The sequence below is a fragment of the Lithobates pipiens genome, unplaced genomic scaffold (genome assembly GCF_037356315.1).
Source record: "Lithobates pipiens isolate NorthernLeopardFrog02 unplaced genomic scaffold, aLitPip1_a1.2 Scaffold_37, whole genome shotgun sequence".
NCBI lineage: Eukaryota > Metazoa > Chordata > Amphibia > Anura > Ranidae > Lithobates > Lithobates pipiens.
In genome coordinates, this window is record NW_027507825.1 from 23,271,367 (window position 1) to 23,297,197 (window position 25,831).

General features: G+C 41.9%; 1 protein-coding gene across 1 annotated transcript in view; it reads right to left on the reverse strand.

Moving 5' to 3' along the window:
* Window positions 1–1,468, reverse strand: part of KIF26A (kinesin family member 26A) — a gene marked incomplete at its 5' end in the record, with an annotated part of 150,061 nt that extends 148,593 nt beyond the window's left edge. The window contains one exon of the mRNA XM_077466822.1: window positions 950–1,468. Within this exon, the coding sequence (XP_077322948.1) occupies window positions 950–1,468 (519 nt within the window). The remainder of the gene's footprint in view (window positions 1–949) is intronic.
* Between the last annotated feature and the right edge of the window lie 24,363 nt (window positions 1,469–25,831).

Below are 25,831 nucleotides of genomic sequence, written 5' to 3' on the forward strand. Positions count from 1 at the left end.
TGTAGTCTGGTCAATAATAAGTTATTTACAATAAGGGGGATATGTGTTGTTTTGGGGAGCCTCACGAAATAGGCACCTCCCTTAGTCATGACTCCATCAGGCAGAGGCATGATGGGACTTGTAGTTTTGCAACAGCTGGAGGGCCGCTAGTTTGAGACCCCTGCTTTAGAGGAATTGCTGGCCCTTCATCGTTAAACACCTTGAAAAATGCTTGCTGCCTGACTGTCATGCTTCAGTACTTATATTCACTAACCTGAAAAAAGCATGCAGCAAGCAAGTCAGAACTCTGGATCTGCAGATATGTTCCGGGTCAGTATAGAAGTCAGAGATTTAGGTTGAGAAGCAGGAAACTTGCTGAGATCAGCAATAGCAGCCCATACATTTCTCTTTAGGAGCCATTCTTTTTTTTTGCACATTGCAAATGGGGGAAAATCCCTGTAGTGCTATATTTATTCAAATAAAATTTAAAAAAGTTAAGGGAAAGCATCAAGACAGTGTCAATTGTCATACTTCTCATCTCCCACAAAAATCTACTGGAGAGCCACCGGTCTTTGACTAGGTTTAGAGTGACATGACACATGCAGACCATGTTGTAGGTCAACCCAACGAAGGCTGCAGATTAGCCAAAACAGATTTAGCTATCCACGATCAAACAAGTTACAGATCTGATAAATCCTAATTTTAAACAAAAGCTGCAATCCTATGGACTGTATAGGGGGAAAAAAAAAATACAGGAGTTTGAGGAGATACTAGAACTTCGTTTTTATTAATGGATAAAAGCTTACCCTGATAATACAATATCCAGCTATCAGTTGGCCTTAAAGCACAGTCTGAGCCTATAGGAGGCTTAGGTTTTAATAAACTTGCCTCACAATCAAACAAAAATTTGCTGAAACTTTATGATTATATTACAGACAAAACCACATACAGGTAAATTGGGAATACTTACATGGCATGAAGATGGAAGGAAACTATTGACCCGTGATATGCTCCACATTCCCTCTAGGTATTGCTGAGCCTGTATGGTCACTGAACTCAAAGCCCCACCAAGGCCACTGGGGCCTACCGTCACTTGCACACTGGAACTCGGGAAACTCCCCTGCCCTTGGGGCCATCCAAGTCCTTTCTTTCTCTCTGTTCCCGATAAAATATTCGTGGATTTTCCAGACTGTCTACCCACCTGCCCTGCAATCATCAGGAATTCCTTCTGCGAGGACACGGTCACCACATTCTGGGGTGAAAGCCTGGGAAGGACAGTGGCCACGGGCACTGAACTTTGGGGCCGATCCAGAAGATCTGGCAGGCATCCAGCCCGATTGATGGTTTGGATCATCTGCACGGCTTCCTGCTTGAGCTGATTCAGGTGAGTGGCGCAGACGTCACACCGGCTCTCCCCTTCATTCCTGCTTTTCTGCAGATAGTCAGGCACTTGGAGCTTGTCGAAAATTAAAGCTGAAAACTGGGCATTCTGAAAAGAGAAGATAAAAATTATTGAGCTTTGAAAAAAGGGAAGAAAAAAAAAAAAAAAAGAAAAAATGAGAATAAATGACTCTTCAATATAAAATGACATGGTTAAGTTATGGGGAGGTGCAGTCAAACTTAATCCCTCTTATATCGTTCAGGAATTTTAGCAGCAAAATTTCACTACTAATGATTTTGCTTCTCAACTAAAACAGCCATGTGTCTATATCTTCCCAGTGCTGCAGGAACCCTCCTGTTACAGTTCAGATCATTTAAATGTTTTAAAGAAAATGAAGCCAGAGCAGGATCGTCTTAGCTCTTGTACACACGATCGGATATTCCAACGGAATGTGTCCGATCGGAGCGTTTTGTCGGATCTACATCGGACTGTTTCCGTCTGAATATCCGTCGGACTAAATTTTCCAACTTGCCGGAAATATTTTCTGACAAACTGCTCCGATCGGACATACTCCGATCATGTGTAGAGAATTCCGATCGGACAAAGTGACACGCATGCTCAGATCAAATTCCTACATCAAAGCTATTGGCTACTAGCCTGAACGTAGTCCCGTTGAAACTAAATAACGCCATCACGTTCTGAACGATCAGATTTTCCGCCAACTTCATCCGACCGTGTGTAAGCAACAGTTTTGGACAAAATCCGACGGATCTGGTTGTCGGAATCTCTGATCGTGTGTACAAGGGCTTATAATGATGGAAGCAGGTGGAACAGGCTGGGAACACAGGTGCAGAGAACTTGGCATCAGACAAAAGACCCATGAGTTCGGTGATGCATGACATGACCAATGCGTTCATCTGATTTTATAAACGTGAATTGATCACAGATGTCCACTCACAAAACTAACAACTGTCTATATCTAAGTTTGAAGCCCAGACCCTCAACTTAAGAAATCAAAAGTGTAATCTTATACTAAATATTTCATCCAACCTCAATATCATATATTCTAATAGCATTTTGAGATGCCGGCATGAAGGAAAAGGGTGATAAAATAAAAGTACTTGTAGGTTAAATAAAAAATTTTTTTGTAAACATAGCATTGATGTGTCCTTTGCCTACATACTTTTTTGCTAAAAGGGGCTCATCTTGACTAAAGGATTCGCCAACCATGGCCCCTCAACTAAACCTTAGGGACCTTTCACATAGGTGATCCGATCAGGTCCACCTGACAGTTTTTCAGGCAGACCTGATCAGAAGGTCTATACATTCCTATGGACATGCTGGTGTAAAATGGATCTGTGTCTATTTACAGCCACCTACCTCTTATGCCGCGTACACACGATCGGAATTTCCGGCCAGAAAGACAGATGAGAGCTTTTCATCGGAAAATGCGACCGTGTGTACGCTCCATCGGAATTTAGCTGTCGGAATTCCCGCCAGCCAAAAATTGATAGCATGTTCTCAATTTTTCCGACGGAAAATCTTTCTATCGGTAATTCCGATCGTGTGTATGCAATTTCCGACACGCCAAAAATCACGCATGCTCAGATTCAACCACGAGACAGAAGCTATTGGCTACTGGCTATTGAACTTCCTTTTTCTAGTTGCGTCGTATGTGTTGTACGTCACCACGTTATAATTGGTGTGACCGTGTGTGGGCGACAGCTTGAGCCAAATTCCGTCGGGAAAACTATAAGAGCTTTTTCTGACGAGAATTCTGATCGTGTGTACGTGGCATAAGTCCAATCAGGCCCGTTTAGAAAAAAAAATAAAATGGTGGAGGACCAAGTCCTCATCCGTTTGGGCATAACAGATTGGAGGCAGCCAAGTGTAAACGGACAGCAGTGTCCGTTTACTCCCGGACGCCCAAAGAGCACAGCAAGCTCTGTCCGTGTCCACTCTCTATAAAATTGGATCTACATAAACTGTCAACTGTTGAACCTGTCCTCTGCTCTGACCTGTTCCTTCATCCAATTTCTCTTTTCTGATTATCACTTTCTTGTCTCAGAAACTTGAAAGGCCTTACTAATAGCCCTTCTTCTGTGACAGTTTTACAGTTATTGCTAGATTTATTTCGACCAGTTATGTTGCTTTGTGGAGCTTATGGTTTCTAGTTTGTTAAACCTGAATGGTTTAAAAATATAAGTTACTCTTGAAACTGACATATCACCTAGTGCAGGGATATCCAAACTATGGCCCTCCAGCTGTTGCAGAACTACACGTCCCATGAGGCATTGTAAAACTCTGACATGGCTAGGCATGACGGGAATTGTAGTTCCTGAACAACTGGAGGGCCATAGTTCGGAGACCCCTGACCTAGAGCATAGCAAGTATAAGGGCCATTGTCGCTGGGCTTTTCTTTGCTTTAGAACGGCTCTTCTCGCCAAGCCTAACGGATGCAAAAGCAGATGAATGCAAGTAAACTGCATCGAAAGGACCTGCAATGAATTCTGAATGATCTCAAAATTTTGTTGCGCTTCATCAAGTTTGGGTCCCAACAAATACAGAATATTGTTGACAAGCCCATCCACTTATAAAAAAAAAAAAAATGTAAACCTGACATCAAGTTTCAGATGCTTAAAGAAGCCAGTAGATCGTTTCACAAATGCTTTGGTCAGAAAAGGATCCACCTGTTAGTCCACCTGCTACAAATAGTGTTTAAACTGACAAAACCGCAACAATCACTGTTGTCATAATGAAGGCAACCTTTGACATGCCAATGGCAGCTGACGGCACCAGTCACCTAATGCTGGTACTATGAGGAGAAAGCATAAAGATGTAGTCTATAAACAGCTTGGCTTACTGGTAAAAATACACAAATTCATCTTTTATGCCGTGTACACATGACCGGACTTTCCCGACGGACTTGGTCCTGGCGGACAATCCGACGGACTTTGCAGCTGAGGTCCGCCTGACTTTCAAAGGAACGGACTTGGCCACACACGATCACTCCAAAAGTCCGACGGATTTGAACGTGATGATGTAGAATAAGGAAGTTCATAGCCAGTAGCCAATAGCTGCCCTAGCGTCGGTTTTAGTCTGTCGGACTAGCACACAGACGACCGGATTTTTCGACCGGACTCGAGCCCGTCGGAAAGATTTGAAGCAAGTTTTATTTCTAGATCCGCTGGACTTTTGGGAAGAAAAAGTCCGCTGGAGCCCACACACGATCAAATTGTTTGACGGATTCCAGTCCGCCGGACCAAGTTTGTCGAAAAGTCCAGTCATATGTACACGGCATTAGTCATCTCTTGATTTAAAACTACTATCCAAAGAACACAGCAGCATATAAGGAGTAAGCAAACCCACTGAAAAGGTTCTCACACGGACTTTGCTCTCCGGGCAGAATTTTTTCCATACATTTAAAAGTGAAGAGTTAGTTCACTCAGAACTTACAACTAACCTACCAGTGTTTTGGGAGTTATAAATTCCAATTTTTGCCTGTCAGCCTTTCCCATTATATAACTGAGCAATCCTACATTCACCAAACATACTGTTGTTCAAGAGGAAAATTTTAAGCAACGGCCCTTGTTCATCAGTTTCAAGACAAGACGTCTACAGTACTGTAGTTGCTTAGAAGATCTACCAATCTGTAGCCATCTTAAAATATACTGCCCTACCATATACCCTTTACAACAGGATCACCAGATTATTTAAGGGAAAGGACTGATTTAGCATTTGGTTTGCATCTTTATTAAAGAGGAAATAAACTCTCCAACTCTGATGCTTCTTTTCATTTAGTCCATTATAATAAGTCATTATCAGACTATAGCCACTGTAATCCAGCCCAAATCGCTTATTACTTACCATTTAAAGAAACTTTAAAAAACTTGTTTCCAGGGGTTAGGCAGCGCCATCTTAAAGTGGTGTTGCCACCAAAAAATTAAAACTGCTTAAAATTCGTAAAAAAATAAAATAAAAAATAATTGGCAAATTTTTTTACTCACCTCTAAATACCGGTTGCTAGGGGGTCCCTCGTAATCTGCCTTCCTCATTGCCCGGGCTGGTGACATCACTTCCCCTCACGCCGCACATTCACCTGGGACCTGTCATGTGTCCCAGGTGACTGTACGGCATATCACGGCGCCCTGCGCCGCTCGCGCATGCGCAGTGGGTGCCCGGCTGTGAAGCCACAGCCGGGTGCCCACAGTATGCATGACGGCGCCGCGAGCGGAGCGGGGAGCGAGGGGGGGCTTCGTTCCCCCGCATCGCTGGACCCTGGGGCAGGTAAGTGTCCGATTATTAAAAGCCAGCAGCTGCAGTATTTGTAGCTGCTGACTTTTACTTTTTTTTTTTTTTAGGGGGTACCCCACTTTAAGTATTGTTTTCTGAGTCCACAGTGGAGTGTATTTCCGCCCTTACATTGAGCACTTCCTGTACTGTTAACCAAGCCTCCTTCTCAATCCAACATTTCTATAGCAACCCTGCTTCCCTGTTCATAGCTGACTTGTTTTATTTCATAGTATTTACTTGTGCCGATTATCTAGTGTTTGCCTGTTTCCGTCTTATCAGCTTCAGCTGACAATACTGCAGTAATGCTGTCCCATGCCCTGGTTTACACTGCATGTGATGTCACATGGTCACATGGGGGTGTAGGAGGAAGCTCTCAGTCTCCTGGGATTTCAGTGTTGTGTGCCGTAGGAAGTCCTGATAATGGATAGACAAGTACACAGAGTGTGCCGTAAATCAGGGGAGACCTGGGCATGCTCAGTGACGTCATTCTAAAGAACAAAACGGATTACAATACTAAGCAAGTAAGGAGATATCTACAAGCAGCATTCATTATGATTTTTTATGCAGATTTACATGGGATAAAGTTGTGGGGGAGAGTTTACAACCACTTTAATTTTGCCTCCTTAAGCCAAGCTCAAAATTTAGCACAATATAGTCATGCCTACATTTCGCTGTAACATGCTAAATTTCTCATCTTCAAGTTACCAAGGTTTTCTTTCAATGCTGAGAGGTATCCTATAAGGCAGTGGTCTCTTAACTGTTGCCTGTGGGCTGTATGTGGCCCTTTGCTTGCCTTTAACCAGCCCTTGGGGCGCTATTCATCCCATTGAAAGATCATGCTATTCTGCCCACTGACACCAACAATGGGGCATGATTCCAGCCACTGACATAACCAGTGGGACCACTAGTCCTCCTGACACCAAATGATGGGATACTATCCCCCTCTCTAAAGCTGAGAGGTTTTGTATAAGGCAGTGGTCTCCAAATTGTGGCCCTTTGCTTGCCTTTGTCCAGCCCTTGGGGCATGATTCATCCCATTGAAAGATGGTGCTGTTCTGCCCACTGACACGAACAATGGGGCATAATTCCTGCCACTGGCATCAACAATGAGGCACTATTTCTTTTACTGACACCAAAGACCGGGCACTATTCTTCCCCCCTAATATACAAGATAGGGGAAGGTTTACTCTCACTGATGCCAGGAAAAATGTCCTTTTAACCATCGGTCATTGTATGATCGAATGATTTTATGAATATTTAATAAATTACATTTTTCAAATTAATTTGTGTGATTGCTGCCTATAAAGTCCCAACAATCTTTTTTTCTTGATGGACAAATAGGGATGTGGCAACAACACACTGATCTCACATGGTGAAAACCCTCATTTTTGCTACATGGGTGTGTTGACGCAATGCATAAAAAAAACATATGCAGTGCAGGTGAGGTCTGAGGCCCCATTCACACCTGAATATAGCGTTTTCAGGCAGAAAATCGCGCGATTTTACAGCGATTTTGCAGCGTTTTTACCGTGATTTCGTGGCGTTTTTACCGCATTTTGCCGCGATTTTGTGCAGGGCAAAAGGTCACCAATGTAAAAAGAAGAAAAACGCCCAAATCTGCCCGATTTGAGCGACAAAAAAGGGTGCAGAACTTGTTTGAGCTTCAGGCGTTCGTGAACCATCTCCACTTAGAATAATAGATTTTTTCCCCACCACAGTTTTGTAGCTTCAGGCTTCAAGCTACAAAACGCTCAGGTATGAATGGGGCCTTAAGCCCCATACACACTATCAGATGTTCTGCTGATTTTTGTCTTCAGATTTACCAAAACCATGTAGTGCAAGGGCCAGCCTGGTTGCATACAAATTGAAACTCCTAAGGTTTGACCTCATATTATATGGTTTTGGTAAATCTGAAGGGAACAAAAATCAGCAGAAAATCTAAATAGTGTGTATGGGGCTTAAGACCTCACCTGCACTGCATGTGTTTTTTTTTTTTATGCATTGCGTCAACACACCCATGTAGCAAAAATGGGGCTTAATGCCGCGTACACATGATCTGACTTTTCTATGGACTTGGTCCGGCGGACTATCCGACGGACTTTGCAGCAGAGGTCCGCCGGACTTCCAAACGAACGAACTTGCCCACACACGATCACTTCAAAAGTCCGACGGATTTGAACGTGATGACTTGCGACCGGACTAGAATAAGGAAGTTCATAGCCAGTAGCCAATAGCTGCCCTAGCGTCGGTTTTAGTCCATCGGACTAGCACACAGACGACCGGATTTTTTTTCGACCGGACTCGAGTCCGTCGGAAAGATTTGAAACAGGTTTTATTTCTAGGTCCGTCGGACTTTTGGGAAAGAAAAGTCCGCTGGAGCTCACACAGTAGTCAGTGGTGCTCACCATCTGCTACGCCTGCTACGTAGACTCATCCCTTTTATCTCAAAGAATGACAAAGCAGTGGTAGTTGGAACAGTCATTAATTCACGACTTGACCACGTAAACGCTCTTTACATAGGATTACCCCAATATCAACTTGCGCGACTAATACTTATCCAAAACACGGCGGATAAAGGGAAAAAAAACCTGGGAATCAATTTCCCCTTCCCTGAAGAACCTACATTGGCTAACCGTAAAGAATCGGATCACATTCAAGACCCTCTGCCTCACCCACAAATGTGTGCATAAAGATGCTCCTCAATACCCAATTGAGAAAATAAATCATTACACACCAAACCGCTGTCTTCGATCATCTAACAAAAACCTCCTCCTCGTTCCCAAAGCCCGGTACAAATCGAAGGAGGACCGGAGATTCGCTGTCCAAGGACCTCGGCTATGGAATGCTCTACCAACCAACATCCGCCTGGAAGAAAACCACCAGGTCTTTAGGAAAAAACTCAAGACCTTCCTCTTCTAGTTGATGGACAACTAAGCTCTTCGCAGCGCCTTGAGGCGATTCAGTTCGCGTTGTGCGCTATACAAATATTTCCTTCATTCACACACGATCAAATTGTCAGACGGATTCCGGTCGATGGATAGTCCGTTGAAAAAGTCAGAACGTGTGTACGCGGCATAACAGATCATAATTTAGACTAGGTTATTATCGCATAGGAAAATCAGAACAGAAAACATATCCCATATCCGTGGCATGGCACTCCATCCGCCCTTCCTTGGAAGAGAGCTGCTGACACTTCACACTCCGCTGCTAGAGACCTCACATTCCAAAAGAAAAACAAAAAAACAATTTGAACCCATTCCATACATTAATAGCTGGGACGGCTACTGACGGATTTATATGTTCTGCATTCACATGTAAAATATCCCAGATAAGCCCTCTGATCTCCTGGCTGGGTGCAGTCAGCATTTTACATGTCTGCTACATGTCAGCTCAAAATACTTTGAGCATCAGAGTTCTGCCTTGTGCCGGAATTTTCATTGGCTATTTGCAGAGGGGCATTTAAACCAGCAAAGCGGCTTTTATAAGCGTGGGGGGGGGTGTTTTTTTTTGGAGTTCTCCTGTTGCTTGTTGATGCAGCAGCTGCGTGTTGAGGATCTACCCAACGTGCCTCAGCACCTGGCCAACAAGCGGGTGTGAAGGTTAAACTAAAACACGTCACGGGTCGCCCGACAGCGAATAACTCGCCAGACATTAAAGGGATGACCTGCACCATTAAAAAACGGTTTTATGGTCGTACAGCAAACTTTTCTTTCACACAGGCCCCTCCTGAGGAGAACAAAGATTACCAAAGAGGAAATATTTTTGCCGCAAGGAAGGATGTACAGTATAAAGGCAAGGCTACATTCACACGTCTATAAATCCTCCATAATCCTAGAGGTGACCATATAAACTGACGATTCAAGCGGCGCAAAAGAGTTTTTCGCGGCCACCCACATTTCACTTTTATAGGACGGTCACATAACACAGAATAGGGGGTGAGAAATGATTGTTTGCTACATAGACAGACCCAAAGTACATTAACACATAAAAAGCAGAACATACCAACAGTCTTTTATTTTTTTTTGTGATTTACAATAGAACTTCAAGAAAACAGCTAAATGCACAGGTAAAATTACAGAAAAACAGTATATCTAGCCATATGGGAACCGCCAAAAGAATTCAAAGCCTTTAAATTCACACCTCTGCGTGTCTATGAAGGTGACACCGCTATTCCCCGATTTATCTACACAAATTCACGTGGAATTCCCTTCCACAGGCGGTGGTCTCAGTGGGGGGCATCAATAAGAAACTATTAGATAAGCACCTGAACGACCCCAACATACAGAGATATACAATGTAATACTGACATATAATCACACACATAGGTTGGACTTGATGGACTTGTGTCTTTTTTTTTCAACCTCACCTACTATGTAACTATGTGTCACTTCCCCAATTCTCGCCTTAAAGTGGTTGTAAACCCTTACAAACCACTTTGACCTACAGGTAAGCGCATGCGCATGCCCATGCGCCGCAGACAGTAGCGCGCAGGCGCACTGAGCTCGGCATTTCCAACAACGGAGCTGCCGCGCGTGTCAGCTCCCCCGTGCGCATGCGCGGGAGTGACGTCATCGCGGCTCCGCCGAATGACAGCGGCGGAGCTGCGAGACCCCACCGAAAAGATGGATGCGCTGGACTACAGGGGACAGCGGTGACATCGCTGGCTCCTGTGTCAGGTAAGTGACACATAATGGGCTACTATGTGAGACCCCGAAGTCGCTCCGGGATACATGGCTGCGGCGAAGAGGAAGACGGAGGGTCGCTTCGGGGGCTTCGTTCTCAGGCAAGTTATTCATAATGAGCTAGTATGCTATGCATACTAGCTCATTATGCCTTTGCCTTACAGGGTGCGTTTTTACTTCCTCTTTAAGCCTCTTTGGAAATAGGAACCTATCATAGACAAAGCGATTTTCTTTCCTGTGACCTTCATTTTTTCATCCTTCCAGCTATTAAATCTTCTGCCCTTGTTGGTGTTTTAACTTTGGATAGTATTTTTTTTCTGCCAGTAAATCCCTTATACAGCCCACTTCCTGTTTCTTGTCTGGTCATCAGCCTAGACTTATGACATCATACACAGCTCTCTCCCTAACTGTCGCGAGAGTTTGCCAGGAAGGGGAATGAGTCATAAGAGGGCCAATGAGAGCTGCAGCGCTTGAGGTGTGTATGTATAAATCCAGGAAGTGAACAGGCAGCAGCTTCAGCTGCCCACAGTTAAAATGGCTGCAGCCAGACTCAGTGAAGGGAGATATCTGCAGCATATTTGGCAAGTACAGAGTCACAGTATATATAAAATAATATGCAAAGTGACTGGAGGGAAGCCTCAGAATGGCAAAGATGTTTTTTATTACAAATTATGCGAGCAGACTGCAGTTCCTCTGTAAGCATTTTTTCAAGTGTGTGACAAATTTACTTTACCATCTACAAATCTGACCTGACACTTGTACACGCAGAAGTTCACTACGAAGAAAGACGTTCACTACTTAGAAAGAGCAAAGTGATGCCACCGGCAAATGTCAAATAAAATGCATCTATTCTGCTATAGGCCGGGGCGGGAAGTGGTTAATGAGATAATAATGAAGCTGCTTTGCTGGTGATACTGATGGAGTTAGTGCAAACAAATGTTCAAAGGCTTTTTTTTCTAGATATCAAGAATAATATTATTATGTTTTTTTTTGTTTTTGTTTTTTTTTTGTTTTATTTGGTCAAGTTACCACAACACCATTATCCCGTAGTTTTTAAGATCAAAGATACAACTATGTTGGCGTCCCCTGTTTATTTTAAATTGTATTTTTTTTTTAAATCCCAAACTGTCATTTGAAGTAAAACACATAGCCAAGTATTATTCTTCTCCACATATTGTTTTTATTGTGCATTAAAAAAAGAAAACAAATAAAATTAGACATGCTATCTGCCAATAGAACTTAAAGTGGTTGTAAACCCTTACAACACACTTTGACCTACAGGTAAGCCTAGATTAAGGCTTACCTGTAGGTCCAAGAAATATCTCCTAAACCTACACAGTTTAGGAGATATTTGCCGAAAGACAGGCACCGCTGTCTGCGGCGCAGGCGTACTGAGCGCAACACCCGTCAACGGCGATATGCCGCGCGTGGCGGCTCCTGTGCGCATGCGCGGGAGTGACAGCTTCGCCGAATGACAGCGGCGGAGCAGCGAGACGCACCGAGAAGATGGATGCTCCGAACTACAGGGGACAGCAGTGACTTCGCTGGCTCCTGTGTCAGGTAAGTGACACATAATGGACTACTATGTGATGCGATGCAATGCACAGTAGTCCATTATGCTTTACCTTTGCAGGGAATCAAAGAGGAAGTAAACTCATCAGGGTTTACTTCCTCTTTAACCAAAAAGTGCATTCTATGCATCCAATAATATAGAAAATATACCAAATCAGATCATTATTCAACCAAAAAAATAAAAAATAATGTAAAAGCAATAACTCCAAGGCCAATGATAAATAACACGTTATCTCCTCCGATTCCGCAACATGGCTGGTTGACGAACGGCGACTCATAAACAAACTGAAGAGCGTGAAGTGAAAAGCGCGAAGTGAAAAGCGCGAAGTGAAAAGCACAAATCAACACTCACCAGGCTTCTACTAACACGAAATTAGCAGGAGGAGCCCAAAGGGTGGCGCTAAAGAGCTGAAAAAACACGTAATACGTCTAGAACATCACTACGTTCGCGTTCGTTGGCCAACAATTGTGTGACCGCGTGTATGCAAGCCAAGTTTGGGCCAACGCCCTTCGGACAAAATTCCACGTTTTTGTTGGCGGAAAGTCCGATCGTGTGTACGAGGCATAAGAGGGACTGGTAAGCTGCAATATGTTACATTTTTGTTTTTGAGTTGGATTTATACTCAAACTTCCACTAGCACTTCTGCAGCAATGGTAGGGGGAACGCAAACAATAAAGACAGTTCTGCAACTTTTCCCGACTGCCCTAAAAAAAATTAAAAAAAATTAAAATAAATAAAAAGAGTGATCTAACCTCATATACGACATTTGAGCCGGCATTAAATTTTCTTTTTTTTCTGTTTTAAGGAGTTTATGGCCGGCTTTGACTGGGCAACCAGTAAGACTTGGAGAACAAAGGAAGCAACTGAAGAAACAGCTAAATGGCCACAAGGAAAGGGGGGGGGGGGGGGTGAATGGAGTGGAATGATGACAGATAGGAACAAGGTGCCCCAGTGTTTGGTTACGGCCTATGGCCTTTGTTTACAAGACTTACAAGTGGCCATAACATTTATAGGACCAGTCTATCAGAAGAATGTTTGAAATGACAAACAGCTAATAAATGTGTCACGGTTGTAAGTACTCCGTCTCTCTCTTTTTTCTCTTCTTCTTAGTAAAAAAAATCTTGTTCAAAGGGCCCAGCTAAAAATAAGGGTGTTTCTGCAATCATTGTAAAGTCACGGGGCAAATGGTGTTATCTAAGCTGATGTGTGGCGGCTCTTCCACAAACATCAAAAGGCCTCCTGGATCCAACAGAGAGAGCCAAAGAACGCTTTTAAAATACATCTAAAGAGGTCGTTACTTATAGAAGTTTATTACTAAATGGGAAAGTCAATTGTGGAAAAAACATGATGAATAAAAAGGCAAAACCAACATCGGCAAAGTAGCTACGGCACTTATGAGGTAGTGCCAATATAATGGCCAAATAATGGAGTTTTAAAAAAAAAATAAAAAAAATTGACAGCCATTTTAATTTTTTTGGGCATTTAAAGCTGAAGGATCCAGCCTAGGTCAAGTATTCAATTCTTCTTCTTTGGCATGCTAGCTATATCCTAAAGGAGCTATAAAATGGTATAACCATTATGCCCCATGCACATGATCGGACAACAAAATCCGCAAACTTGTCTTGCATACACGCGGTAGCGCAAAGTTGGCGGAAAACCCGATCGTTCAGAACGAGGGGACGTAAATCACGTATACGTTGGGACTATAAAGAGGGCAGTAGCCAACAGCTTTCGTCTCCTAATTGATTCTGAGCGTGCGTGGCACTTTGTCCGGCGGAATTGTCTACACACGATCGGATTTAGTTGTCGGAAAATTGTAGATCCTGCTCTCAAACTTTGTGTGCCGGAAATTCCGACGGAAAAAGTCCGTTGGAGCCTACACACACAATCTGATTTTCCAACAGATCGGACATTTTCCGTCTGAAAGTTTGACCGCGTGTACAGGGCATTAGCTATGCATCTCTCATTGTGCTGAATGGATTGGACCGTTATAGGCTTTTAACCACTTAAGGACCTAGCCCGTTTTTCAGACTCTGTGTTTACAAGTTAAAAACTGTTTTTTTTGGCAAGAAAATTACTTATTACAAACATTATACTTTTTTTTTATTTTTATTTTTTTTATTTTTTTAACACCCTAGAGCAGTGAAGGCAAACCTTGGCACCCCAGATGTTTTGGAACTACATTTCCCATGATGCTCATACACTCTGCAGTGGCGTTGAGCATCATGCGAACTGTAGTTCAAAAACATCTGGGGTGCCAAGGTTCGCCATCACTGCCCTAGAGAATAAAATGGCAGTCATTGCAATACTTTCTGTCACACCGTATTTGCGCAGCAGTCTTACAAGCGCACTTTTTTGGGAAAAATATCAATTTTTTTAAATTAAAAAAATAAGACAGCAGTAAAGTTAGCCCAATTTTTCTTAATAATGTGAAAGATAATGTTACGCCGAGTAAATTGATGCCAAACATGTCGCGCTTCAAAATTGCGCCCGATCGTGGAATGGCGTCAAACTTTTACCCTTAAAAATCTCCATAGACGACGTTTAAAAAATTCTATGGGTTGCATGTTTATAGTTACAGAGGAGGTCTAGGTCGAGAATTATTTCTCTCGCTCTAACGATTGTGGCGATACCTCACATGTGTGGTTTGAACACCGTATTCATATGTGGGCGCTGCTCACGTATGCATTCGCTTTTGCGCTTGTAAATAAGAATTTTTTTTTATTTATTTTATGGATTAAAAAAAAAAAAATGGCTCACTTTTATTCCTATTAGAATATGTAATAGAAATGTAATATTGTAATAGAAAAAAGCATGACAGGACCTCTTAAATATGAGATCTGGGGTCAAAAAGATCTCAGCTCTCATATTTTGTAACAAAACCCCCTGGTGGCGGACTTTTAAGGCACAAAAAATTATTATTATAAAAGTTATCTTACTATGAATATGAAAAATTTATTGAAGTATGAAAATACAAAACATATACAAAGCATATAAAAAAGCATGTTACATTGTTGTCATCCAAAAAGAAATAACAAGTAATAAACTAGTATTTCTTGCACCCAATGCGTTTCGGAGTGGGTATACAATTCTCCTTCTTCAGGGGTGTAGTTTATAGCAAGAAAGTTAGTATTATACTATGGAATGACAACTTTTGCTGATTAAAAACATAGAAGTATACAAAGGTCGCTTCAAAAGTGCTTGAGCCAAGGGACCAACACAAAGGCACAACTCGATGGCAGAGAGGTGCTTAGCCCAAAAGTACTAGTCCAGATCTCCCACACAACCAAAACCGACTCGAGAGGCAGGTACCAGGGGACCCACTGGGGCCAAAATATAGGAGAGGGCCCTGCAGAGTTGCATGGAGGTAGCTAGGCTATATTAAAATGAGTATACTAGTGTTTTATGAAGAGGCCACGAACATCAAAACTGATATAGACTTGTGACTGCTCGCTCCGGCACTCAGCTCAATACTGACAGTCAGTAAAAAAAAAGTTGTCATTTGAAAATACGACAAAAAAAAAGTCCCTTTAAGGAGGTATGGGCAAAAGTGACGTTTTGACGTTGCTTCCGCCCTGATATGGTATGGAGACGGGTGGGGGCCATCTTGCCCTCACTCGTATCCATACCCAGCTAGGAAGAGGACCCGATCGCCTCCGCCACTACCGACGGCTCCGGTAAGTGGCAGAGGGCAGGTGAGAGCAGCAGGATGGGGGGGGCCCTCTCCCACCACTGATAACGGTGATCTTGCAGGGAATCTCCTGTAGAGACCACCATTATCGTAAACCTGACCACCCACCGAAGAGATAGATATCTTGGTTATGGCAACGGCTGCTGCCATTACCGAGATATCCATCTTTAAAGTGTCGACGTATATATACAGTGGGCGGTCCGGAATTGTCTGTATCTCATCTGTGGGGATACCACCTGCCTTCCCATTGTGTCACTAGATTGCAATATAAATTAGGCTGGAGATCTGCTTTAAAATACGTCAAGTAGGGCACATTCACAAAAGAATGGTTGGTAAAGCCTCCCCACGTTGTTGTGAATGATTTCCTCGTGAGAGTACAGGCAAGGAAAGCAAGGTGACTCAGCAGCAGGTTCGGCCGATATTACTACATACATGTTCCACATGGGCTTTGCTGCTTAACTGCAGACAAGAAACAAGAACTTTATTTTGAGAAAAGATATAGAGCAGGGATGTGCAATTAGCTGACCTCCAGCTGTTGCAAAACTACAAGTCCCATCATGCCTCTTCCTCTGGGTGTCATGCTTGTGGCTGTCAGAATCTTGGTATGCCTCATGGGACTTGTAGTTCTGCAACAGCTGGAGGTCTGCTAATTGCATATCCCTGATATAGAGCATGGATAAACTAGCGGACCTCCAGCTGTTGCAGAACTACAAGTCCCATGAGGCATAGCAAGACTTTGACAGCTTCAAGCATGACACCCAGAGGCAGAGGCATGATGGGACTTGTAGTTGTGCAACAGCTGGAGGTCCGCTAATTTATCCATGCTCTATATCAGGGATATGCAATTAGCGGACCTCCAGCTGTTGCAGAACTACAAGTCCCATGAGGCATCGCAAGACTGACAGCTTCAAGCATGACACCCAGAGGCATGATGGGACTGAGGTCCGCTAATTGCATATCCCTGATATAGAGCATACCATAGACGCAGCTACAAACTTATCAACACTGCCATCTACTGGTTGAAGAATATATTTCTACTAAATACTGAAGTACAGTAGTTGTTGTACATAATGCAATTCTGTAGTCCAACAATACAGCATTGAACCAGCAGTCAGTGAAGGTGCAAGTGTGTACAAATCCAATAAACTTTTAGGCTCAGCAGTTTGGGAGGCTGGAGTCCAAAAAACCTTGAGCACCCCCATTGAAAGGTCTGTGTGAACACAGTCTAGCAGTAAGTACTTGGCACTTGTGTCCAGTAGCCAATAAAAGCAAAAAAATCATTATGATGACCACACATAAAACAATCATTTGCAAGAAATGCAGTATTTGTATTTTATGATAATCATAGGAACAAGTAACAACAAGTGCAATGAAAACATTTACTAAAGGCAAAGATATTCCAGTTCGCTGAAATATGTACAGGTGCTCCGTCCAGTCACTGTATGTATGCTACTGGGGGGAAATCAGCATCCTTGCTTAACAAGGTCTATAAAGGAAATCGGTTATGGGATAAGCCACCAAGAGCATTTTGTTGAAGTCTACGGACAGTACTATGTTACCAGAGTTTCCCAGCAATAAGGCTGATATCAGGTAAGTGAATCTGTCTCTAGTGATCTTGATGCTAAAGGCTTGTCCAAATTACCAGAGGAAGGGTCGCTAAGAGGCTGTCGGTTTGTCCCCATGGAATCGCTCCCTCCATAGCTTAGGCAGCAAGATGTTTCTCCCATCGCTAGCAATAGAGATTCAGCATTTCCAGCCAGGGATAGAAGAACATCTTTCTGCATTTGACTACAGAGGAAGCAACTCCCTAGGGGCAGACAGGCAGACTTTTTGGCAATCCTGTTGCTGGCGGTTTGTCTCTAGTGGCAGAATTGCCCACCTGACATCACCCTAAAATGTACAATAAACTCAGTCTGTCTTTAGAACGCCTCCTTGAATATCAGCACTCAGGCTGACAGAGTAAAGTGAATCATTGCTAGCCAATCAGCCTCTACTTTGCATAGTGCTGTGACTCTAATGCAGCTTGCTGATTGGAGGAGAGCACTGAAATGACCTCATCAGCATGCGGTTATCCAATCACTATCCAATCACAGACTTGCCCAGGCTTTTTTTTCCTTTGTAAGTGGTATATAATAAGGGGGTCATATACCAAAATGAACATAAAGCGCTCTAGTGCATACTAGTTATGCCATAATAAACATAAATTGCTTTTTTTTATACAAAAAAAATAGCAAATAAATCTCAAATGAAGTCCATGTGATTGAAGAAAAAATATTTTTTTTTGCTCTGAAGTGAATAGATTCATTAAACCGTCACCACTTGCAAATCACCTGGTGAATAATAGCAGGTAGCCTACTCACCATGACCCCTTTAACTGAAAAGACAGGTCAGGTGCTGCTTTGGCAGATTAAGGAACTGCCGTCCTTGACGGAAAATCTTTGCTTTTAATGTGCCAGGAAATGCTGGGTCCATCCAAAAAAGCTCAGAAAAAGATACAAAAAAAGAAGAGCCATAGCGTAATATTGTTTAATATTTTCTATAACATAACAAAAATAAAACAGCCAGATGGCCTCTTACATTAAAAAGTGCCTTGCCTCGGCACTGAAGGATGTAGGAACGTCAGACCGGGTGTGCTGTGAACTGCCCGTTCCGCTGCCGTGCGCTCCACCGCCTGAGCTAGAGAAACCGGAAGTTCCAAAGGGTAAACGTGACCGGGATGCGCCTCAACATACGTTTCGTCTTAATGACGTCGTCAGGAAGCGTTTTTTTTTTTTTTGCTTTGACTGCAGGGGAGAATGCCCCGTACACACAATCGTATTTTCCGTTGGAAAAAAACTTAGATGGTTTTTCCCCGACGGAAATCCGCTCAAGCTTGGCTTGCATACACACGGTTACACAAAAGTTCTCTGAACTTTTTACCGCCAAGAAAGCGGTGACGTACAACACTACGACGAGCCGAGAAAATGAAGTTCAATGCTTCTGAGTATGCGTCAAATTGTTTCCGAGCATGCGTAGGAATTTTGCGCGTCGGAATTTGCATAGACGATCTGAACTTTTTCCGACCGAAAAATAGAGACTCTGCTCTCAATCTTTTGCTGGAATCTGGAATTTTGCCATCAAAAGTCCGATGGAGCGTACACACACGGTCGGAATTTCTGAACAAAAGCTTTCATCTGACTTTTTCTGGCGGAATTTCTGATCGTGTGTACGGGGCTTCAAGGGTCAGAGCTACGTATAGAGGAAAAGAAAACTGGCTGAACAGAATTACAATTTATTGACAGCAGGGTCATCTTTAATATTGATTGGACCCTGGGCAAAAATTTCTTGCCCCCCCCCCCCATGCAATTTCCCTCTCCACTTGCTCTGAGACATACAATAAATGGCAGCTAGACTTAAAATTCGTTTACTGTATCAGATCAGGCAGCAAATGCGATTGGTTGCCAGCAGTTATAGCTTTTCATTACTGCTTACTGACTGGTTGCTAGAGGTTGCAGCACACATTACGGCTCACTGATTAGTTGCTAGAGGTTACAGCACATCATCTCCTCAAAGCAGAGGAGCATGATACACATATGAATGCCGCCTTTATTTACATATCAATGCCGCCGGCCGTAGCTAATTACTTAGTATTGTCGCCACTATTTACATATGAATGCCGGTTATTTACATGTAAACACAGGGTCTGCAGGTGAGTCATCTGTACACAACAATAGGGCAGGGCTGGGCAGCATTAGTACCAGCACTTCACACTGAGATATCAGGACACACCACAGGACTAAAACTTCAAGGGACAAGGGAATTTAAACCAGGATAGTTGGCAAGTATAAGGCAGCCGTTTTGGGCCCCACAACAATGACAGGGCCCAGGGCAGCTGCCCCTTTTGCTCTGCCCGGCCCTGATTGGCAGCTTACACATACATATTTAATCTGTGTATTTTAGTAGTTTGACTACACTTACACTTTAAGATGATCATACACGCAAAAAAATAAAATAAATCAAAATACAAAAACAGACTGCAGTCCCCTGTCATCCAGAGTGATATATCTGTGTTCCGACTTGTAAAAGAGCATTGATCTGCTCAGCTGCATACCTACAATCACGCTCATATATTCTGCAGCCAGGCAATTAATAACAGAGATGTCATATTATGCAGATGCAGCTTATCCATCAACACAAGGTACAGGAGCAATTAACATATCAATGATCCCAATTCTCATTCCTGTCTGCTAAGCAAACTCAACCTTGCTCCATGTTTGGACTGTTTTATGAGCCGCGGTAAGCCTCTGCGTCTCCTTTGCAGTGAAGTTAGACAAAACACAAAAAAAAAAAAAATTGCCCCATGGAGAAAGAACGACAGGAAGTCATAGAAGCAGCCATAGTTTTAAGAGCAACACATGGCAAATACATTATCCTTCAAACGGCCATTAACGGTGCCCTCAATGTGGTTGACTGCACTACCAGCACCTCTAAAGGTTAGGAAACCACAGATCTGTTCTAATGTGCTCTAATATACTTAAAAATGTATACAAATTTCTGTCCAGACTATACATTGCGCTTTTTTTTCACAACGAAAGTACAGTGTGTTCAGTAGGTTATGTGATTTTGCATGCTTGCTCTTACATATATTTGTTATTGCATTCAAATAAAATCATCCATCCACGGAATCCACCCTGCCACCAGGACATTGTATTCTGACAGCAGCCCCTACGGCTGTCAGAATACAGTGATCAGTGGCTGCAGCCAACTGGCAGTGCTCGATAAAAGTTTTACCTGCATGTCCGTCTGACAAAAGTTGATCAAACAATAGATTTCTGTTAAGCAGGGATGGCCACAAATTAATAGAAAGTTGTCCGGTCTCTACTGAACCAGCCGAATTTTGATCAGTGTAGGGTCAGCTTTAGTTTGCTAAAGTACAGGGCATCATAAACTATAGCTATTTTTTTCCATAAACTATTGTTTTTAATTTTTTTTTTTTTTTTAATCCTTCCTTTCCATCTCAGTACTGCTGATATCTTTTACCCCCTTCCATACCTCCCAACATTTTGAGATGGGAATAAGGGACACCTACTTTCAAACGTATGTAGGCATGGGACACGCCCCCTGACACACACCCCTTAAAGGAGAATTAACCAAAAAATAATAATTAAATGCACAAGGACTTTTTCTTACCACTACTATTCCTTGATATTGGCTTTTAAAATTTACAAATGCAACCATTTAGAATTTGGATCAAAGGTTTAGCACTGGGAAACACATCTTGAAAGATAAAAAGTAAAAAGCGTATTTTATATACATCTATATCTATATAATAATGGACGCTTTGATATGGGGATACATACTCTTGCTTTTTTTTACAAATATTTATTACTTTTTCCTATATTTTTTCTGTTTTCTAACTGGCACACCCCCACGTTCAACCTTAAATCGCCGGTTGCATGTCACTTATGGGTATCTGCTGCATATCTACCTTTTGGATGAATTCTGCTAAAAAATGTGGAACACTCTACCACTGTACTTTGTTAGATTATGTATTGTTTTTTTGTATTTGTATATGCTTATATGTCTCTCTCCTCCTCTTATGTAGGAACGCTATTAAAGAGGAAGTAAACCCTAATGAGTTTACTTCCTCTTTCATTCCCTGCAAAGGCAAAGCATAATGGACTACTATGCATCGCATCGCATCGCATTGCATAGTAGCCCATTATGTGTCACTTACCTGACACAGGAGCCAGTGAAGTCACCGCTGTCCCCTGTAGTCCGGCGCATCAATCTTCTTGGTGGGGTCTCGCAGCTCCGCTGCTGTCATTCGGCGAAGCCGCGATGACGTCACTCCCGTACATGCGCATGGGAGCCGACACGCGCAGCATCTCCGTCGTTGACGGTGCCGCACTTAGTGCGCCTGCGTGCCGCTGTCTTCGGGCAAATATCTCCTAAACCGTATAGGTTTAGGAGATATTTCTTGGACCTACAGGTAAGCCTTAATCTAGGCTTACCTCTAGGTCAAAGTGTGTTGTAAGGGTTTACAACCACTTTAAGCCCCCGATGAAGCATTCATATGCGAAACATGTAGAGCAATTGTATTACTACATACTATACACTGTTGCAGGACTAATATGATGTTTGGTATAATTTTTTCTGCTGTTTTAGAGAGTAAAAACAACAACACAGTTTTGCATGTATTGACTTTGCAAAATAACGTTTTAATGAAAATTCCCTTTTGTATCTTGTGTTTAATAAACGATTATCTTATTTTTATAATTGGTGCCTATAAAGTCAATTTTTTTCTCCTTATATGCTTTTTGATCTAAGAAAAAAATACATCTATATAGATCAGACCAAAATGGGGGACAAATGAGGGACAGAGGGACATTGCTCCAAATCATATACTTGTATTTCATATGTAATTAATGTTTATTCATGTGATTCATGTGCAATGACAATACCTCTTTAATAAAAAAGTTTGTAATAATAAAAAAAAAGTTTTGATGTTCTAATTGTTAGTAGGGTCAAATCAACAATCATGTTCTACCACAGTGATGAGAAAATTTGGAAATTGTTTCTTGAACAAATTTCTAACAGCAAATGTGGTTTTCATTCGAGAAAGTCCATTCATTACAAAATCAAATGTTAAAAGCAAAAAAAATAAAAATATTTGATGTACTTTTAGGAACAACGTTCATCAAGTGATCAAATGTTATGAGAATATCGAAAATTTACTAGTGTATAGCCAACTTAAGCATGCACAGCTCTCAATGGAGTTGATTTATTAAGGGTGTTAAGTATGATCACTTTGCAAAATAAATGTTCGCTTCGCTTAGTGATTGATGTGAAGCCGTGTGGACTTCAATCCTCCAATCACGTGCGTGGCAAATTTCCCCTTAAACATGAATGGGTGTTATTTGCAAAGAGATTTCTTGGTTAGTGTCACCTCATTCACCAAACTAAGTGACAATTCACTTTGCAAAGTGAACATGCTCTACTACCGAAAGTAAATGAATCCCCTTAAATGATGTTCTTTGTGAGAGATGTGAGCATTTATGACCTTCCTGAAGTCACTGTGCGGCTTTCTCAGACAACCCCCAATACACTGTTCTGGAGAAACCAACATTTTGGTTGCAATGATCTCAGTTTATCCAAGTGTGCACGTTTATGGAAGCAATCTCACAAAAGAGACCTTTCCATAGTCAGATCACACCTACATGTGCAAACACTATCCAATGTCTATGGCAGTACAACAGCCAACAATGATGTACAGTAAACCTATACCTATAGCAGCTTCTAGGTTTCATCTATTTAAACCTTGTACAACTTCAAAAAATAATTGCACTTTCTGTATTTTACATTCCAAAATACAATTTAAGCTAATGCAAATTGCCAATATGTTCAAACTATCTCCAGGTCAGGTATAACAATGCATTGCGTATGAATTGCGTCTACACTTGAGTCATCACACACATCATTGTCCCCATAGCCCACAAAATTGCCACATGCCGCGTACACACGATCGGAATTTTGGTCGGAAAAAACTTTGATGGGTTTCCCGACAGAACACACGGTCACACCAAATTCCGATCGTCAAGAAGGCGGTGGCGTACAACGCGTATGACGGGACTAGAAAAAGGAAGTTCAATAGCCAGTAGCCAATAGCTTCCGTCTCGTAGTTGAATCTGAGCATGCGTGAGTTTTTGCGTGTCGGAATTGCATACACACAATCGGAATTTCCAATAGAAAGTTTTTCCGTCTGGAAAATTGAGAACATGTTCTCAATTTTTTGCTGGCGGGAATTCGGCTAGCTAAATTCCGATGGAGCATACACACGGTTGTATTTTCCGATGAAAAGCTCTCATCGGTCTTTTGCTGGCCGAAAATTCCGATCGTGTGTACACGGCATCAGGGTAAGTCTTATAGAAGGTGTACACTCCCCTTAAGATTACCGTGATGGTAGCAGAGGAGTTTAAGTGGCAATTTTTTGTACTTTGTACATCTACTCTGCATGTAACAATTATGCCGCGTACACACGATCGGACATTCCAACAACAAAACCGTGGATTTATTTCCGACGGATGTTGGCTCAAACTTGTTTTGCATACACACCCTTCCCTGAGGAACCTACACTGGCTAACCGTAAAGAATCGGATCACATTCAAGACCCTCTGCCTCACCCACAAATAATGTGCATAGAGATGCTCCTCAATACCTAATTGAGAAAATAAAACACTACACACCAAACCGCAGTCTTCGATCATCTAACAAAAACCTCCTCCTCGTTCCCAAATCTCGGTACAAATCTAAGGGGGAACGGAGATTCGCTGTCCAAGGACCACGGCTATGGAGCGCTCTTCCAATCAACATCCGCCTGGAAGAAAATCACCAGGCCTTCAGGAAAAAACTCAAGACCTTCCTCTTCTAGAAGTTGGACAACTAAGCTCTTCACAGTGCCTTGAGGCGATTCAGTTCGCGTTGTGCGCTATACAAATATTTCACTCACGCGGTCACACAAATGTTGTCGGAAATTCCGAACGCCAAGAACGCGGTGACATACAACACCTACAACAAGCCAAGAAAAATGAAGTTCAATAGCCAGTGCGACTCTTCTACTTGATTCTGAGCATGCGTGGAATTTTGTGCGTCGGAACTGTGTACACAGGATCGGAATTTCCGACAAAACTTGAGATCCGGTTCTCAAAAATTTGTTGTCGGAAATTCCGACAGCATATGTCTGAGGGAGCCTACACACGGTCGGAAATTTCCGACAACAACGCTCACATCGAACATTTGTTGTTGGAAATTCCGACTGTGTGCATTACAGATGGATATAAAAAAAAAAATGCATAAGGGGTTATTTACTAGAACTGCAAAATCTGATGCAGCTCTGCATAGAAACCAATCAACTTCCAGTTTTTATTGCAAAAGCTTAATTGAACAAACTGAAGTTAATAGCCGATTGGCTAACAAGCTCAGCTGCACCAGAGTGCGCCAGTTTTAGTGAATCTCCCCCATAGTTTGGGAGAAAAAAAAAATAGACATTAAGCATCATTCTCCTTATCCTGTAAATACTCAAGTTGCTTGAAAATCTGCTTCAAAATGAAGAAGTAAAGACTTCCGATAGAAGCTCGCTGTGATATCTTACCTTTAGCTTGCTCCCGAGGTGCTGGACGGACTGGAAACTTGTCTTAACAGACTAGACTTCCAAGAACATCTGCTCTCTCACTCAGGAGAACGGACAGAGCCACTGAAATAATACATACCTTTGTAACACTATCCTTTAGGACAGACTCTGTCCATTGGGTGTAAAAGGTATCATGAAAACTAAACTTCTAGCAATCACACTCTCTAATTAACTACTCCAACCTCTTCTATCCTGTAATTCAGGACTACCGGAAAAACACTCTAATTAAAATTAGGCGTTAGTTGGATGGGCACAAAGGGTTAAACACCCTTAGGTATAGTGAATATAACAGTACAAAGACTGTACATGTACCAAACAGATTCCAGTATATTAAAGTAGGTAGACTAATAAAAAAAAAATAAAAAAAAATGTAGTCTATTTTCTTCAGTTTCTAGAAGTTATTACACAGCACTGCTCTTTGTAGGGCTGCAACTAACGATTATTTTCATAATCGGTTAGTTGGCCGATTATTGTTTCAATTAATGGATAAATCAGTTAATAACCTTAAAAAAAAAAAAAAAAAAGTGTGGTGTATAATTTAGTTAATATTTAAAGTTTAAAAAAAAAGGCAATTTATTCTTAAATATCTCTGTGCAGTGGTAAATATAAATAACCAACTATATGGTTAGGGAGCAAAATATCTAATCCACTCTGAGAATAACAGACAGAAGAGATATACTGTATATATTAGAGGGGATATATACTGTATATACTATTAGAGGAGAGATATATTGTATATACCGGTACTATTATAAGAGATATACTGTATATACTATTAGAGGCTATATACTATTAGAGGAGAGATATACTGTATATACTATTAGAAGAGATATACTGTATATACTATTAGAGGCTATATACTGTATATACTATTAGAGGAGAGATATAATGTATATACTATTAGTATATGCAGTATATATCCCCTCTAATAGTATATACATTATATCTCTCCTCTAATAGTATATACAGTATATAGCCTCTAATAGTATATGCAGTATATATCCCCTCTATTAGAGGGGATATACTGTATAAAATATTAGAGGAGATATATAGTGTATATACT